The sequence below is a fragment of the Hemicordylus capensis genome, chromosome 1 (genome assembly GCF_027244095.1).
Source record: "Hemicordylus capensis ecotype Gifberg chromosome 1, rHemCap1.1.pri, whole genome shotgun sequence".
NCBI classification, from domain to species: Eukaryota; Metazoa; Chordata; class Lepidosauria; order Squamata; family Cordylidae; genus Hemicordylus; species Hemicordylus capensis.
The window spans coordinates 150,144,149-150,161,262 of NC_069657.1; the positions used below are offsets into that span (position 1 = coordinate 150,144,149).

Consider the following 17,114-nt stretch of genomic DNA (forward strand, 5'->3'; position numbering starts at 1 on the left):
AACGATTACTACTCTATCAGGTGATGACTTCTGTCTTCAAAGCAGCCTTCACAGATCAGTCACAGCAGGGAGTTTTTCACACAGGGCTTTTAACTCAGCATCTCCTCCAGAATGGAGGGTGTGTGTTCACATATTGGCCAAATTGACCCCAAAGTCCCTGCGATCTATCAGGGAGCACTTCACACACAATTTGGGTTTTTCATTGCATGTTAAGAGTGTAGCCCGATTTGTGCCTCGGGCAAAAATAAAACAACAACAACTCTTTTGCATTGGGTTTTTTGGGCAACTTTGAACTCACAGTCAAGCTGCGGTAAAGCTTGACATCTGGGAAAGCTCCAGTCCAGGTGAGTTTCCCTATCCCCTGACATTTCTTCAAAAACATTATTTTCAAGGGAAGCAGTTCACATGTGGGTGAATACTTCATTGGGTGAAGTATAGGAATGTGTGTAGAGGAACTCAGACCGCATGACAACTGATTTTAAGCAGACCCATTCAGTTTGCTTAACTGATTTTAGTTGCTTTTCTGTGTTAATGCTACTAAACAAACGTTGACCATGGAATCCTGTAAATTATCCATTACAGATCTAAAAGGGGGAGAAAAAAAATCAAAACACAAAACACCTTCATTAATAGGGAAATGAAATTCTAACTAGTTAGCTGACAACATGAGGTTGCCACTTGCACTTGGCAGAATATTTGGCCATATATTTGAAGTATCCCAGGTGAACTCCCTTGCTTGTTCCTGTGGCTTAGAGCACCAAGTGATAAATGGGATAATTTTGTTCTCTGAATGAACAGGGCCACGTGTCATATCAACCTATGGTTACAGCAGATGCATGTCTAGGAGGCAGGATTCCTGGGCTAAATGCACACAGAAGAGTGTCTAGAAGTGAGGAAGGCAGCATTTTTTCACTAAGCAATACAAAACAGGTCAGGTGACCAGGGAAGTAACTATTATAGGGCAAGGAGAGACAGTTGTCTGGGGGCCCACTGCCTTGGGGGCCCCCCCAGAGGCAAGTCACATGACTGACTCCCCCAGCCACACACCTGCCTAGGCTTCCTCCAGTTGTATTTATCCTCCAAAATTGATGTGTGTGTTAAGACATGTTTTTCTCTAGTACCATTAAATGACTTGCATTGTCCACAATTTACAAAACCTTTTTAAAAATAATTTAGGATGATGTTCTATTACGTGTGTGTGTGTATATATTTACTTCGGGGGAGGGCATTTTAAAATCTTGTCTCTGGGCCCACTCCAACCTGCTACACCCCTGCAGGTGACACTTCTAGGAGCGGCTCCAATATTTTGAAATTATGCAATTCTTCAGTAGGCCTGCATGTCAATGATATATGTACAGAGTTACAGGCTGAAAACATTTGCTTCTGTGAAACAGACACCTTGCTGGATCAGACCAAAAGGTTAATCTAGCATTTTCTCTTCACAAGCAAGGTACGAAGGTGTTAGCCATCCCCGCCATTTGCTCATATCATCTGGCACCAAGGCATACCACTTCTTAACAGGAAGGTTCATGTTCAGTCTCCATGGCCAAATGTCACATCAGACCTAACCTCCATGGATTTGTTAATCCTTTAACAGTTAGTAGCCATCATGTGAAAGTGAATTCCATACCTGAATGGTATGGTGTGTGACAAAGTCCTTCCTTCTGCCTGTCCTTGATCTTCTGTCAATCATTTTCACTCGAAAACCCAAGTTCCAATATTTGAAGAGAAAGCATGAGTGAAAATAACACCTATTTTCTCCATATAATAGGGCGATATAACTTAATATTGTAAATTCTGTCTCTCCGTTCATTTGTACAAAGCATCCAGTGGTTTAGCCCTGCTCACAGTGAAAGTGCTCCATCGCCTTGTACATTTTGTCCAACTCTTCTGGGGTTTTTTCCACCCTTTTTGAGATGGGATGAGGACGTCTACAATGCAGTATTGCAAATGTGGCTAACCACAGATTTTTAAATAAAAATTTTCATGAAATTTTCCATTATTCTCCTAGTAATTCCTAATGTTGGGTGTACAGTTTTCACTCCTGCAAAATACAGAGTCAATGCTTTCAGAGACTGATGTGCCCAAGATCTTTCTTGGACAGTCAAAGCCAATTTAGATCCCATCAGCACTTCTAATGTCACACAGGAAAAATATTGGGGTATGTGTGTGTGTTACAGAGCTTTGTAACCCATTCACCTCCATAGATTCCACTTTAAGAAAAAGCAGACCAAAAAAATAATTGCCTTACCTGCTTTGAATGTCATCTTAGTCCAGGGGCCTAATAATGGACTAAGACAGGGGTTCCTAACCTGTAGTACTCCAGATGTTGCTGAACTACAACTCCTATCACCCCCGGCTACAATTTATTGTGGCTAGGGATGATGGGAGTTGTAGATCAGCAACATCTGGAGTACCACAGGCTGGGAACCCCTGTCTTAGTCCATTATTTAAATAGCAATAACCATTTATGTTTTATGCTATACAAAAAGGCAGACACTGTTGTCATGGGTTCGCAACTGTTTTTCTTTAAAGATTATTTTAGTTTGAATCACACGAGAAGGCACTTTGATCTGCAATTTCTCACTCTTCCATTGTTAAAGATCAGCTTGTAGTCAACAGATATGCAGTGAGAGTCTGAACAGATGTAGGCGGGGAACAGCTCCTTCTCCAAATGCAATCGCTTGGGGAGACAAGGCATGGCGGAATAACTTGAAAAGGCAAACACTCTACTCACCAAAGGAGATGTTAGACAAGAGAATCTAGTTTGGACGTTCCTCTGCTAGCCCAGGAAACACAAGGGGGCAGTGTCAAAATGGTTGCATTGACGTGTCTTGTGGACAACTTGTGGTGCTTTGCAGCTTTCAGTTGGCACTCAGAGCATCATGTTCCCCCCCTGCCCACCGCCCCCCTAAAGTGCTGAGCTTTCAAATACTGTGTTGAACAGAGAATTCAAACTTGGTTACTGGCACTGAATCTGTACCCAACCCCTGCTGAGATTACAAAAAAAATTAAAAATAGGTGGAGGCAGGGAGAGGAAGGCAAGTTGATGGAAGAAAAAAGAAAAGATGTGAAGGAATTTCTTCATAGGGACATAGGAAGCTGCCTTATGCCAAGTCAGACCACTGGTCCATCTATCTCCGTATTGTCTACTGGCAGCGGCCCTCCAAGTTTTCAGACAGGAGTCTCTCCCAGCCCTACCTGGAGATGCCAGGGAGGAAACCTGGGGCCTTCTTCATTCAGGCCAAGCAGATGCTCGGCCACTGAGCTACGGCCCCATCCCATTCGTTTCCCAGGATCGAACATTGCATTCCAGATCTGATGCAGATCAGGAAAAAAAACAAACTGAAAGTGGCCCAAGGGTTTAAAAGAGTTGAATCTATGTGCTCTTTTAACCTTTGGCAAACTAAACGGGTAACACTGAGGTTATGGAATACTACATGGGACATTTCATGCCTTTGCCCCGTGGATATCCTGGGTAGGTGGTGGTGGGGAGGTAAAGGTGGCGAAAGCAGCAAGCATTTGGAGAAAGGGAGCATGTTGCCTGGTGGAGATGTCAATTCATGGGCAAATCACTCCCACCACATTTCCTTGTACACCAGGAATAATGACAACCAATCACACAAAAAATAATTACCATCTCCCAGGAACATTTGTTAAAAATACAGCTATAAAAATCCTCCCATGGTTCCCACCCTCCGCCCTGCATTTTTCCTGTTTTTCCTAAAATATATACACATTATACATATTTATATAATCTAAAATGTGCCCGGTTAGAATTCTTCTTCCCACTTCCCATCAAACAAGCAAAAATCCCGTCTCCCTGAATGTGGGGAGGGGCAGCTCCCACACAGAGGGCTTGTCTGGATGAACCTCAGAAACAGAGCAGCTTATCTGCGGGGGCTGGTGGGCCATGAGTGGAGGACTGCCAGAACGGAGCAATGGCTGAACATTATGTGCAAAGAACCAAGCATTTCCCTTGCACTGCAATTATGGCACTACACCCTTAGATTAGGGCAGTGGAGGTGGGGAAACTAGATCGAATTAGATGCAGTTCAGAGAATACAATGTCCGCCAGTGGAGAACACTGGATGAACAGAGGCCAGTGAAGAAAAGGCAACTGGTGATTAAAAATACTTCCTAACTGGGCAGAGAGGCACCTTTCAAAGTGATGGCTCTTATGTTTAGAAGGGAGATGCAATTGTCACTGTTCAGCCTAGCACAGAGTCCCTCCAGCGGCTGGTGCTGGTGCCTCCCATGTGTCTCTTTTTAGACTGTGACGCATTTTGGGACAGGGAGTCACCTTTTTCATACATGAACCACTTTAAGAACTTTCCCCCCTTGGGTTAAGAGATTCCGTTGGGGGGACTTCCGTAGAGTACTAAAACTACTTCTGTCTCACCTCTTAGCTCAAGTAGGATTGGGATGTGTAGGGCAAGGGAAGGGCCACATTGTGGTTGTGGTTTCTCTGGCAAATTCTTTAAAGGCCAGGAACATTTAAGAAGTTTTTAAAAGAAATCCCCAAAAGCCAACCAGAAATGTATTCACCCACTACATCAGAGATCTGCAGAAGCAGAACCCATTGCTGAGAGATGACACCAGTTTAACTTAATTTTAAACCAAACATACACATTTCTGAAGGACAGATCCAGAGAATGTAACCTCATGCTCAGCAAGTGTCTAGACTTAGCTAAAAACTGTATTGTTACCTCCAATAAAAGGCAGAGTAATGGGCTAAATGGACTCACCTGGTGAGGCCACTCTGGCAGCAATGAGGTACTTCAACTGGTCTTGATCCATTATGAAGGTAGTTCAGCATGGTACTGTGGTCGTTTGCAAATGTGTTCACTCAATTGCTCCCTGGCAGTGAGGTCCAATGTAGACCTCTACTCCACACCAACAGGCCACTAAATGAGCCACTTTGACCGCCGAGGTCTGCTCCTATCCCTAAATGTCCCATCCCGACATGGGATAAGGCTCTAAAGATCTGCTGTATCATGCCCTTTCTTTAGCAAATAGCCTAGAATAACAGTAAAAGGCACAAGGATTTCTTGTATCCAAAAACGCCCCCACCAAAAAATTAAAATTAAAAAATTAAGGCAAATTCAAGGTGGCACTGGAGAGAAACTGAGACAAATCCGTATCTTGTAGGGGTGGTTGGTGGAGGACCGAGATGATTCCATTCTGGCTCAAGTTTCGCTCCTGTTAAAAGGAGCTTTCAAAGCTCCTGGAGGAGGTGGGAAGAAACATAATTAGCAGGAAGGGCCAGTTGGATTTCAGCTTCACAGCTGCTGGAACCTGGAATGTCTGGGCTGGTGACAAAGCACAGGTCTCATCCACCAACATCACACGGCACTGCATCCATTCACTTTCTCTCAATGATACCGGCAGGTCCACCACTTCTAAAGGCACAAGTTCCCCCATAAACCCAGGAAGGGGAGTTAATTCAAACTATAGTCCACAGGCAACAGTAGCATCTCAAGCCCTGGATCCCACCCAGGTAGGGAGACTGTGGGGTTTGAAGGCACTAAAACGTAGGAGACAAAGCTACAGAGACAAGGGAAAAGGTCCCCCTTCTGTCCCTATCCAGCCTATCCACCATTATTTCTGGTCACAGGCACTGGGAGGGCAGAGTTAAGGAAAGCAAAGAATGGGCCTAGGAGAAGCCAGGGGCTGGCACAGGATGTGGAAGGCTTCAAGAAGGAAAATCAGAATGTGCCTCATTTGGATAGTATAGGGCAGTACCACCAACCACACACTTAAGTCTCAGGATCTTGAAGAATTTGCTCTGGGCCAAAGCTGATTGTTTTAAGTGGCAACCTTCCTCTTTAGTATATAACCAACAGTGCATACTTCCCCTTCAGCCAACTCCACATCTGCTCTGAACCAGCTCAGCGGCCACTCTGGCCCCATCTCACTTCGGTCCCTCCCCTAAACTAGTGTTTGATATAATAAACCATCTTCCTCTGCTCCAGCCAGTCACAGAACCAACCTGAGGCTTTGCCTCCAGACAATGGAAAAGATGGGGTAAAGCCAGACTGTGATTGGGCTGTGGGTGGGAACTAGGGCGGCTCCTGCCATTGGATTGGCCATTCTTTCCCTTCTAAGGCTCTTAGAAGAGTGTCAAACTGGCCAATCTGACATAGGCACTTAACTTTACTCCAAGTGGGGAATTGTGCCTCCCACTGAAACACCTCCTCCTACTCCTCTGTTTTACCACCCCATTCAAAGAGAAAGTTAAGTGAGGCTTGGGATTTTTTCCCTTCCATTAGGGAAGACGTTCTATACTAAATATGAAAATTTCCCCTCCTACAGGGAATATTTAAATGAGAAGCAAAAAGCATATCCAAGCACATATCTATCCCATGACAGATATCGTATTTGCAATAGCTGGACACTGTCAGCGATGCTGTTTCTGAGGGAACAATATATCCTATTGTGCTCAGCCCACACAGGTAGCCTGTCCAGTTTAGGGAAGAAACAGCCCTCCAACTTTAGGTGTAAACCATCAGCTAGGCCTTTTTTTTTTATGAAGCAGAAGCTCAATCCCTTTCACAAACACAGCCAAAGCTCTTGCCAGTTCTAGCCTCTTTCTGTACCTCCCCAAACCTTTTCAGCTCTCTCAGGAGCTCTGCCTATTTTCCTAGGTTCCTCTCCAACACCAATGGGAAAAACCTTCCCCCTGGGGTCTCCCCAGCTGTTCATATTGCCAGTAACCACCCGCAGCAGTACAGCAGGAGAGTCAGTAAGCCCCTACCCCTGAATCTAGAGCTCAAAATCTATAAAGGAGCAGAGGGAAATCAAGGACAATGAGATGGAGAGGGCACCTGGGGCCCATTCTTGTGCAGCCTCCTGAACCTGGTGGTGATAGGAAAATGTGTCAGGGTTCTGGTTTGACCCCTTGGCTGGAGGGGAAGGGGCCTCAGTTTTGGTCCCACTTGATGTGAGGGGGAAAATGGGCTGGGGTCATGGTCCTCACAGCTCATAATACAAGAGGGAGAAACCGTTATATAAACATAGCAGTGAGGAGGTTTCCTCTCAAGGTCACATTCAGACACGGGTGTCTGTCCTGGTGCCCCATGGGAACGAGTGCTCTCTGCCGCCCCCTGCAGGGTTTCCTGTGCACTGCAATGCTTGGCTGGAGGAGCAGGTTGTCCTGCTCAACAGAAGGAAGCAGCGGAGACGGGGTACACCCCTTCTTCCCCTGCCCAAAGACCCTCTGTGGTCACTAGCTGCTAGTCCGGTGCTGCTTTAGCACTGTATACACATCATCCACTTTGCTGAGTCTCTCAAAGAATGGCAACAGGTCGAGAAGCTCCGTGTCTGCCATGTTGTCAAACCAAGAAGCCACAGGCACCTGCCAGGGAGGGAGAAGGGAAGAGGTTAGGAGGCTATTGGCTGGCATTCCTTAAAACAGAGCTACCAGAGAGAGCAATTCTTAGAGTGGGCAACAGAACGTGGTATACTCAGCAGCCTCTGCTTTGCAAGAGGCTGTTTATTGCCAGCAGCTCCACCCTAGTGGTGGATACACTGCTCTTTTTGGATCTCAGGTCTGGGGAGCAGGTGGAGGATCTCTCTGTTAACAGTCCTGTGTCCCAGAAATATTTCACAAGATGCCACAGCAGCGGATCTGGATGTTTAAACACACAGCCCTGACCAAGTGTCCCCAGCCTACCAAGGCATCCTGCCTTCAGAAACAGATGCATCTTGGTCTCAGTTGTGGGATCCTTGCATCAACGACAAGTTCACCCAGAGGTAGCAGCATCCCCCGAGAAGGGGAAGAGTTTCTGCAAAAAAGAACCACATCTACCCAAGAGACTATGTTACCATACAGGACACAATCAGGGCCGTCCCTAGGGGTGTGTGGGGCTGGGGCGAATCAGCATGTGCGGGGGCCTCCTTAACATTTCATTTCATTACAGAATAATACTGACAGATGACATACAGTGTAAATAGTGTGAGTGAGGTGTTTGGACATGTCCAACCAGCTTGGACATACAATGCATTTCTAAAGAAATAAAAATAAAACGCACACACATGCTTCACAGTTCTTACTCAGACCTTCTGGGTTGCAAATCAACTTGAGCATAGTGCATTTATAACTATATATGAATAATATATTGTTTGTTCCAGAAGTTTTTATAATGTTATGCCTTGAAACAAGCCACTAATAGGACTTTTTGATGGTTTTTAAAAATTAAAAATATATTAAAACCCAACAAATTCCCCAATCTGTTTTAAATTAAATACTCAAGAGTCACATATGCAGTGTGCCCAGAACGGGGCTTATGCTAGCATTGGGCTCAGGGCAATCACCCCGGTTGCCCCACCCTAAGGACAGCCCTGGACCCAATTATTTCATGGTCTGAGAAATACACCATCCTTCCCACCACACAGGAAGCCGACTCATATGCACTGCTCTGCAATCGTTTCTTTTCAGCCTTGTTCAACAGGGTTAGTGCCCAGCTCTGCAGCAAGATGGGGGGTGGGGTGGGGGAAGCAAGATCCCAAGCAAAATCTATTCTTCCCCCACCCCCAAGACTCTCTAGACTTGCTGCTGGTACCTACAGCATTATCAGGGTGGAAGACATAAGAAGCAGGTGAATTGTCCACAATGATGATACGCGTCAGGTCACGGCCCAGGCGGCTGAGGTCCTTGACGTAGTTCCCACGGTGGAAGACGCACGACTCGCGGAAGAGGCGGGTGCGGAAGGCTCCCCACTTATCCAGCAGGTCAGCCACAGGGTCTGCATACTGAGGGTGGAAGAGAAAGAAAGGTAAATAAAAGTTGTTTTGACTATTCTCACTGGGTGTATTGCGTTGTGGTGCAAGGGATGAAGACGACATTACAGTTTTTGGGAAGCATGCAGTGTGGAGTATTCTATTTTAGTTCCTCCCATCTCAGCAGGTAACTATGCTTCTTCCCAGGATTCCTAGGTTCTTCCCTATCTTGGGTAGGAGGGTGGGGTCTAGCAGAGAGAAGACCAAGTAGGATTTTCCCCCCAATGGAAATAAGGGAGTGGCTTGTCATTAAATTGGACAGGTCTGGGGTTTCAAAGTGCTTTATTACAACTCACATGCGCGGCTGTTCTCTCCTGATGACATAATCTATCTCTACTTCTGGACAGCAAGACAACCTTTTCTTCAACTACAGCTTACAGTAGGGAAGCAAGGCACTGAGAGCTATGTTTCCTAGTTCCTAGAGAGGAATGTATGGTCAAGTGAGATTTAAATTTTAAAAATGGTATATGCTGGGACGTCTAAATTCTCCCCTTGCTCACTCTGCCTTATTTTTTCTTCCCTCTGCTTCAGTCTCCCTAGGTGGAGGTAACCATCCTGATTGAGAGGGATCACTGGATGCTCATCAAGTGAGGAGGTGGGAGGGGGACAAGGGGAAATCTCACCTTTGCCAGACTAGCAGTGAAGAGCACACACTCAAAGAGCTCACCCATCCGCCGGAGGAACTCGTCCACATGGGGTCGCTTCAGCACATACACCTAGGGAGGGGAAGGGAGAGTATGGGGATGGGGGTCAGGGGGCACAAATCGGCACACTAACAAGTTAAGAAATGGGGAGTCCACATCCTACCTTCTTGGTCCACAAAGTGGACCATGGTGCCATGTGGTGCTGCCCTCTCCCGAGCAGGGATAAGTTGGGTATTGGAAAAATAAAAAAACCAAGAAAGGTTGCAAGAAAGGCTGGACAATAGAACAAGTTGCCCAGGGATAGTGCAGAACCTCCCTTCCTGAAGATTCTTCCATAAGTGTTCTAATGCGCACCTGTCTGTGGTGGCCATGGAAGGATTTCCTGAATCTAAGCCACCTGTTGATGTAGCTTCCAACTTGACGGTTTCTGCCTCCAACCTACTGCTATCTGCCCGTGGCATGAAAAGTCAGAAAGCACCTGCAGGGGCATCCTGGAAAAGGTGATTGAACTAGGAGAGATTGCAAGCTGACATGTGCAGGCTGGAAATGTGAGGAGTGACAACAGGGCAGGATATTTTGTTGGGCTTGGCTGTTCCAAGAAAGGACAGCTGAGCCACAAGGCAAGTGCCTGGGAATGCACAGAGCAGGGGCAGCACATTTCAATAGCCTGATGGAGTTAGAAGTTCTGCAGTATCAGAAAAGGATCTACCAGACCACACATTATATTCTGACAAGATACACGAGGTGACACTGTTAGGAGTATGGATACCTGCATAGAGTATTCTACACAAGCACAATTCTACACTATAGAGTATTCTACACAAGCACAAGCTGTTCTTACATTAAACCTGAAGGGATAAGAGCACAGGTAACGTTTAGCTCATCCCTCTTTAAAATACCCTGAAGCTGCCAGATTATTTTCTAGTCATGCAAGCAGCTGAAAGGGGCACTTGTTTAATTTTACTCATTGGTAGGCCTGATGAGAGGCAATTGTGGTTTGTATCTGAACCAGAGTGCATTAACTCAGTTTGGCTCTTTTCACGGAAAAGTACAGGCAAAGGAACCAAGAACACCTGGCTCCAAGTAAACCAGATCCAGAAAGCATTTCTCAGCAGAGTACATTACAGACCACTCCAATAAAAGAAACCAGAAACCCCCAAATTTAGGACTGTGATCATGGAAACCAGGTAACATTCACATGTATGTGTAATTTTCAGAATTCATTCCAGTGGAATAATGGGTGGAGATTTTCATAGAATTAGAAGGAGTTTGGGACAGGATGGACAAAAAGAAGTGTGTAAGAATCTATGTGCACAGGCAGATGAGAAATCTGGGTTAAGACAGTTTAACATAATCAGTGGAAGGACCAGCCAATTTTTTTAAGCTTTCTGAGCTTTCAGGAGATACTGCTTGCACTTTACCAGGTTCTTCTTAACTAAGACGACTAAGTGTTGTGTTGGTATTTTTAAAAAAAAGAAGAGGGAGAGAGAAAGATTCTTATCTACATCTGTTCTAGATAGATATACTTTGTGCTCAAAATATGATGGTAATCATATCAAATTCAGTATCCTGGCTACTTGTGACAAAAATCAGTTGCTCTCCAGAACTGCAGAGGTAGAACATAGATTTGAAAAGGAGGATACGACACAGATTAAGCAATGGTTTTCTGCCCTTGAGAACAGAAAGGCAAGTGGAGCAAGCTATCCGAAGGGGCATTGGAGTTCCAAGATCTCAGACAGGCTGCAAGGGATGGTTTAGGGTTCAATTATCCCAGCCTCTGAATAGTCAAATGGGTCTCTTGACTAGCTCAAGAGATCCGTGCTAGCCTCAGGAATCCAAGAACCTAACCTAAGAGAGGCTGTCTGAAGCCTCTTTCAGCATCCCGATTCTACCCAGTATACTGTGTTTGACCCACAGGCAGGGCCAGTGCCAGGCTATTTTTCGCCCTAAGCAAGGCTAAGTACTTGCACTCCCGCCTCCCAAAAAATTTCAACTTCAGTTTTCAAAAACAGATGTTTTGTAGAAAAAATGAAAAGCACAAAACTTGAAACTGCTAAATTTATTTTAAATTGCAAAAAATAGATAATACATCAATTTTTGGATCTCTTTCTCAAATACAAAAGAAAATATTTTGGCACGCAAATCATTTTGATTGGTTTGATACACTCTGTGCCCCTCTGAGGTTTGCGCCCTCGGTGGCTGCCTAGTTGGCCTAATGGTAGCACTGGCCCTGCCCATGGGCAAAGTGTCCTTGGAAGGAGGGATCAGCCAGAAATTCTTGTCCACAACTTAACAAGTTAGAGCCACTGCCCAGTCGGAGATGTGGCAAACTCTGGGATTTGAAATGGTGTGGCGAGGCTCAGTCACCAGGAGCCATTCAAGGCATAGGAGAAGTGTGCTCATTAGGGCTGATGAATAAAGCTGTCATCTCCACCAGGCTAGTGCTGCTGGCTGCCTCCAAGGCCAAGTAATCGAGAACAGGCTGACTGCAGTACCCACAGCCTATCCTGGATTACTTGAACCTGGCCACGGCCTTTGCAAGGATGGAGGGCAGGTCCAGAACGATGTCAAAGATGGTGGTGGTAGAAGCTCAGTCTGGCCACCTTTCATCACAGCCACCCCTGGCTGAGTTGGGCAGGGCTTCTGCCCGAGTCCCCCATCCCATAGTTATCTTTGGCAGTTTAACCTGCCCCCCATCCCAGGACACACTGCCAATGCCACCGTCTGGGCCACAATCCCTCTCCTCCCATGGTGTCCCATACCTGGTGCATCACCCCGTCAATCTCCACTGGGATTATGAAGTCTGCGTTGTTCACCGGCTGGAAAGGGAGGAGAGATATGAAGAGTCTGTGAGTTAGCGCTCCTCAGCAGGATGCCTATGCTCCCTCCCTCTCTCGGCACCACCATGACTGATGCTCCCTCGAACCACCTTGGGCTAGTTTGGCCACACAGCCAACTAGGTGAGCTTCAGTCCCCTGCCTTCCCAGGAGCCCATGTTCCACCCCACTACCCCAGTGGAATGACTGCTCATCAGTGCTCCCTGTAACAGCAGTTCTCAGGCATTGCGGACTACAACCTTCCATCATCCCCAAGGCCATTGCAGCTGGGGATGATTGGCGTGGTGGTCAACAACATCTGGGAATCCCTGTCACAGGGAACACTGCAGCAGCACACCCCGGTCAGTGGGAACGGAAGCTGCATTCTCTCTACAGGGCTGGGAGTCAGTTTACCCCCAGTTCTAAAAATGGCCAGTAGCAACTGATAAACCAACAGCAGAGAGGGAGTAAGAGTTCCAAATTGCACGGAGGGTGGGCTTATTTCTGGGCAAAGCACAACCAGGACTCAGGGCCTGCAGGAGAAGGGCAGCCAGGTCAAATGTATCCCAGCAGAGGAAAAGAAGCAGACACAAATGCCACCTTTTCCAACACAAAAAGCCTAATTTCCATGACTGGGGGAATGAAACTGAGCAACCAAATTATATCATAAAAACCAATATCATAGCATATTAATATATTTACTCGGCAACGCTGGTTGAGCAAGTTCTCTGGCTTGATAGGGAACTACATATTCCCCGAGTTCTGTACCCAGCTCTGGGCTGGAAGGGAAGAACCAGTGGATTAGACAGGTAATGGATGGGACTGACGATTCTATTACGATTATTATTACTATTACCATCTTTTGTAAGCTGCTTTTCTGCAAAAATTTTCTCAAAGTGGCTTACAGAGAAAAACGAACAACCAGGAGAAGATGCTTTCCTGCCGCTCAAAGGGCTCACAATATAAAAAGAAACACAAGGTAGGCACCATAAACAGATACTGGGGAGATGTTGGGATGGGAATGAATAAGGCCAGTTGCTCTCTCCCCGCTCAACAGAGAGAGAAGCACCACTCTGAAAGGTGCCTCTTTGTACCGTTGGCTTCTGGATTCCATTCCTGGATATGGAAGGAGAGCGGGGCTAAGAATTAACATCCCAAATCCTGCCTCAAATTCCATCCAGGAAGGCAAGAGGATTACACTGTCTACATGGTGAGACTCAGCAAAAGGCTAGAAGCTGGACCAGACCAGGCCGTCAGCTGTGCAAGGAAGAGGGTCTAAGAAAAGACAGACCTTAAAGGAGCTATGCACCAATGTCTCATCCAGGTCAATGACCACACAGATTTTGCTGGCATCGTGAGGCTTGATTTCCGGCAGGAGGTATTTGACGGTAGCCTGCAAAGACACATATGCATGCAGGAGGAAGCCTTGTTAGAACCTTCAGAGCAATCCTCCAGATCCCTCCTCCCCTGACAACTAGCATAAGAGGGGAGGAGGTCAAAATGCATTCATGCATGCCAGCATGCCATGCCTCAAAGGCACTCCAGAATTTCTGCTCTTAATATTTAGGCATCGAAGACCACTGGCCCTCTCCTTATATGCTAGAGAGCACTGGAGGTTCTGACCCCAAAGTTCCAAACTAGTATTAGGGGATGTTGTGGCTGGCATGAAGATTGCAATCATGGGTCCTCTGTGGAGTAAGGGCTGGGCCCAAGACAGTATGGAGCTGGAAAGATGTGTGTGTGTGTGTGTGTGTGTGTGTGTGTGTGTGTGTGTGTGTGTGTGTGTGTTATTTTTTCCATTCAAAGTTCCTTTTTCTTATGTTTCCCATTCTAAAGTTGATTTACAGCAACAAACTCTGCTTTTGTGGGGAAAGCTAGGGTTGAGTGAATCCTAAAATAATAGGGAAGGATAAAACCTGTTTTGAAACTAAACAAATTAGGTGGGAATTTGCAGTTACACAAATGGGCACCAGAGGGCACTAACTGCAAGGATCAAGGCACTAAATGCCCTCCACTTTGATTGGGTAGTTTAGCAGCTCTGGGCAGTTAGATATTCTAGTCATCTCTGTGGCTTGGTCAGCAGCCTGGCCTAAACAAAAACCCTGCCTATGTAGCATCTCTCTTGGGTCCCTGTGCACTGCAGGATGAAAACGGCACCAATGACTGGAGAGGCCTTCTACTCTGCTAGCCCAAGTTCAGCAGGCATCAAACTACATGTCTTGGGAAATGACACAAGAGTCCTGGTGGATCAGAACAAAGGCCAAACAAGTCCAGAATTCAAGCTCTCACCATGGCCAGCTAAATGACCCACCAGCAGAAATGAAGGCAACAGCCCTCCCATGAGGTTACACACACACACACACACACACACACACACACACACACACACACACACACCCCTTTGCCAGCAACTGGCATTCAGAGGTTTAATGCCATGAGGACAGAAACGCTCAGGAAAGACCTGGAAGTCGACTCAGCAAGTAAGGGGGAGGGCAGGGAAATTATTTAGATCTATGGCTTTAGAATAAGTTGCTACTCCTTGGCTCTGTACTCAACACAAATGCAAATCAGACCCCTTCCATCCCCAAAAGAGCCTTCAGGAGAAGGGGTGAAAACACGTGTTCTTTAGCTAAGGTTGTTGCCTTGCAACTGGACACCCAGACCTTTACACTTCCCAAAGTAACAAGGGACAAGGCAGGAGGGGGCTCTTCTTCCCCAGGTCCTCCTCAGTCCGGTCACCTGCCTCCTTCTTTATCTGTGGAGCAGCACGCCTGAAGTCCTGCTTCACTCAGCAGCAGGGGAGTGAGGGGGCATATGGAAAGACCAGGGGGTGGGAAAGCAGCTGTAGCTGCCTTGACTCCTGCTTCATGGGGAGATTTGAAGGCCTCTCTCCCATGTCTGGGTTGTAAGATGGAAAACTTCCCTGCCTGTACAGAAGTTAAGTACCCTGATTCAAGTGCAACAGGGTGATCACGGTGTTTTAAAGGGCTCCTAATACAAATTACATGATCTGAAGTGTGCACTCCCAAGTCTCTTGCTAAGAGTGTGGGGCTTTTTCCCACTTGACTGAACCCATTAACGTTTGTAAGTGCTCTCCACCAGCTACTCTGTGTGAACATTTTTAGCATCAGATAAAAGGGGCCCAGGAATTTTGCCAGAGATAAAATGGTCATTAAATGGGTTCAGGGACAGTAAGGCAACATTCCTCTCTCATCTGTGAAATCTGGTCTCCTGTAGTCAACCAGGAGGAGCATCAGAGGCCAACCACAGCCTGTAAAGCATGATTCCCAGAGATGAAACCATCCTCAGGCCTCCCAGTGGGCATGGGGCAAGAAAACAGCCAGATAGCTGGCCTACCTTGGGCACTGAGCCATTTTCCTCCACCAGCAGCGGGGCATTGTTGTTGACGGGGAGAGGCTCCGAACTGTCATGGCAAAGGCAGCAGAAGAGGGACTGGAAGATGCTGCGGTTCCTGGGCTTCTTGGAAGGCGAGAGGTTCTGAGCACCTGCAGGGGGACAGAGACAAGTGGAAATGAAGAGGCAGGGCTATCCTGTCTAACCCTCTTCAGTAATCAATCCGCCCCCCCAGTTTCAATTGCACACAAGGGGAGGGACTCTTTGGATCTCCCCCACAACAAAAGCTCCACCCACACAGGCAAGACACAGTGCAGCTTCTACCAACGTCGAAGATGCAGTCCTTCAGCTTTCCCTTTTGCGTGTCTTATCTTCTTGTCCCTTTAGGAGGATCAGAAGTGGGCTGTTCTGGACACAGTGGAGAGGGAGAACCAACTGCCCTCTTCCACATGCCTCAAGAGCTTGACAAGCAGCATGACAGATGAAGGCCACTTGCCAAGGCATGGCAACTTTCCCTTCTCTTCATAGGTTGGGCCTCCCAACTTTGGGTTCCCAGATGTTGTTGAACTACCCTGATACCCAGCCACAAGGGCCAAAGACAGTGACATCTGGGGACCCCTGACGGACGTTAGGATTTAAAGACAGACACCTAAAGCACTTTACATGTGAAAGTGCAGTTTTGTGTATGTGTGTTTTTGACTACTCAGACGTATTTTTAAAGCTTATAAGCCCCTCTTCAGTTAAGAATGCCCAGGGGTACATACAGGAGAGGAATGCATGTGCCACAGAACCAGGACTGACTGTGGATTCCTTCCACAAGTTCACTCAGTGGGAAACATTTCCACCACAAGGGCGAAAAAACACAGGAGGCTGCCTTCTATTGAGTCAGGCTATTGGTCCATCTAGCTCAGTATGGTTAACTTCACCAAGGTTTCAGGCAGGGTCCTTTCCAGGGCCCACCTGGAGATACCAGGGATCTGCATGCAAAGCAGGTGGTCTACCACCTCCCCTATGACTGATGCATATAGGTCTTCAGTGGATATTTGATTCAACCAGTCACTGACAGCAGATGACGACTCTTTTAGCTAGATAGGCTCATGCATCTTGTTTGTTAGAAGGAAAGATGGGTAAGGAGTTCCTGCAGGGCGTGACAAATCCCAGGTGCCAGGGAGCCATGGCACCTAGAAATTTAACTGTGGCTCCTAAACTAGGATATTCAGAGGTAGCAATATTTAATAAAATATTTATTTATCCCAGGCAGCCCTGCTTCTGTTCCAAGTATGTAACTTATAAGGGGAATAAAGAGAAGCCCATTTACCCTCCTCCTCCACAATGTCCATCACAAAATCCAGAAATTTTGTCAAATGCCCACTGACAATTTCCTAAATTTGGGGGCTGATTCCTAGATCCAAAGAAAATTTATCAAGGCCAGAGTTACTGCACAAAACAGGCCAATGCCTTTGAATAGACTAAGGGTGGCAAGAGGCCAGTATCAGGCAGGCTGGGCCTTTGATGAAAA

General features: G+C 46.6%; 1 protein-coding gene across 1 annotated transcript in view; it reads right to left on the minus strand.

Moving 5' to 3' along the window:
- Positions 1-2,508: 2,508 nt before the first annotated feature.
- The window catches only part of CTDSP1 (CTD small phosphatase 1), a 30,865-nt gene continuing 16,259 nt past the window's right edge, over positions 2,509-17,114 (minus strand). Inside the window, exons 2-7 of the mRNA XM_053283241.1 lie at positions 15,599-15,747; positions 13,533-13,634; positions 12,188-12,244; positions 9,405-9,497; positions 8,569-8,754; positions 2,509-7,357 (exon numbers count right to left, since the gene is read on the minus strand). Of these exons, the coding sequence (XP_053139216.1) occupies positions 7,229-7,357; positions 8,569-8,754; positions 9,405-9,497; positions 12,188-12,244; positions 13,533-13,634; positions 15,599-15,747 (716 nt within the window). The 3' untranslated portion in view covers positions 2,509-7,228. The remainder of the gene's footprint in view (positions 7,358-8,568; positions 8,755-9,404; positions 9,498-12,187; positions 12,245-13,532; positions 13,635-15,598; positions 15,748-17,114) is intronic.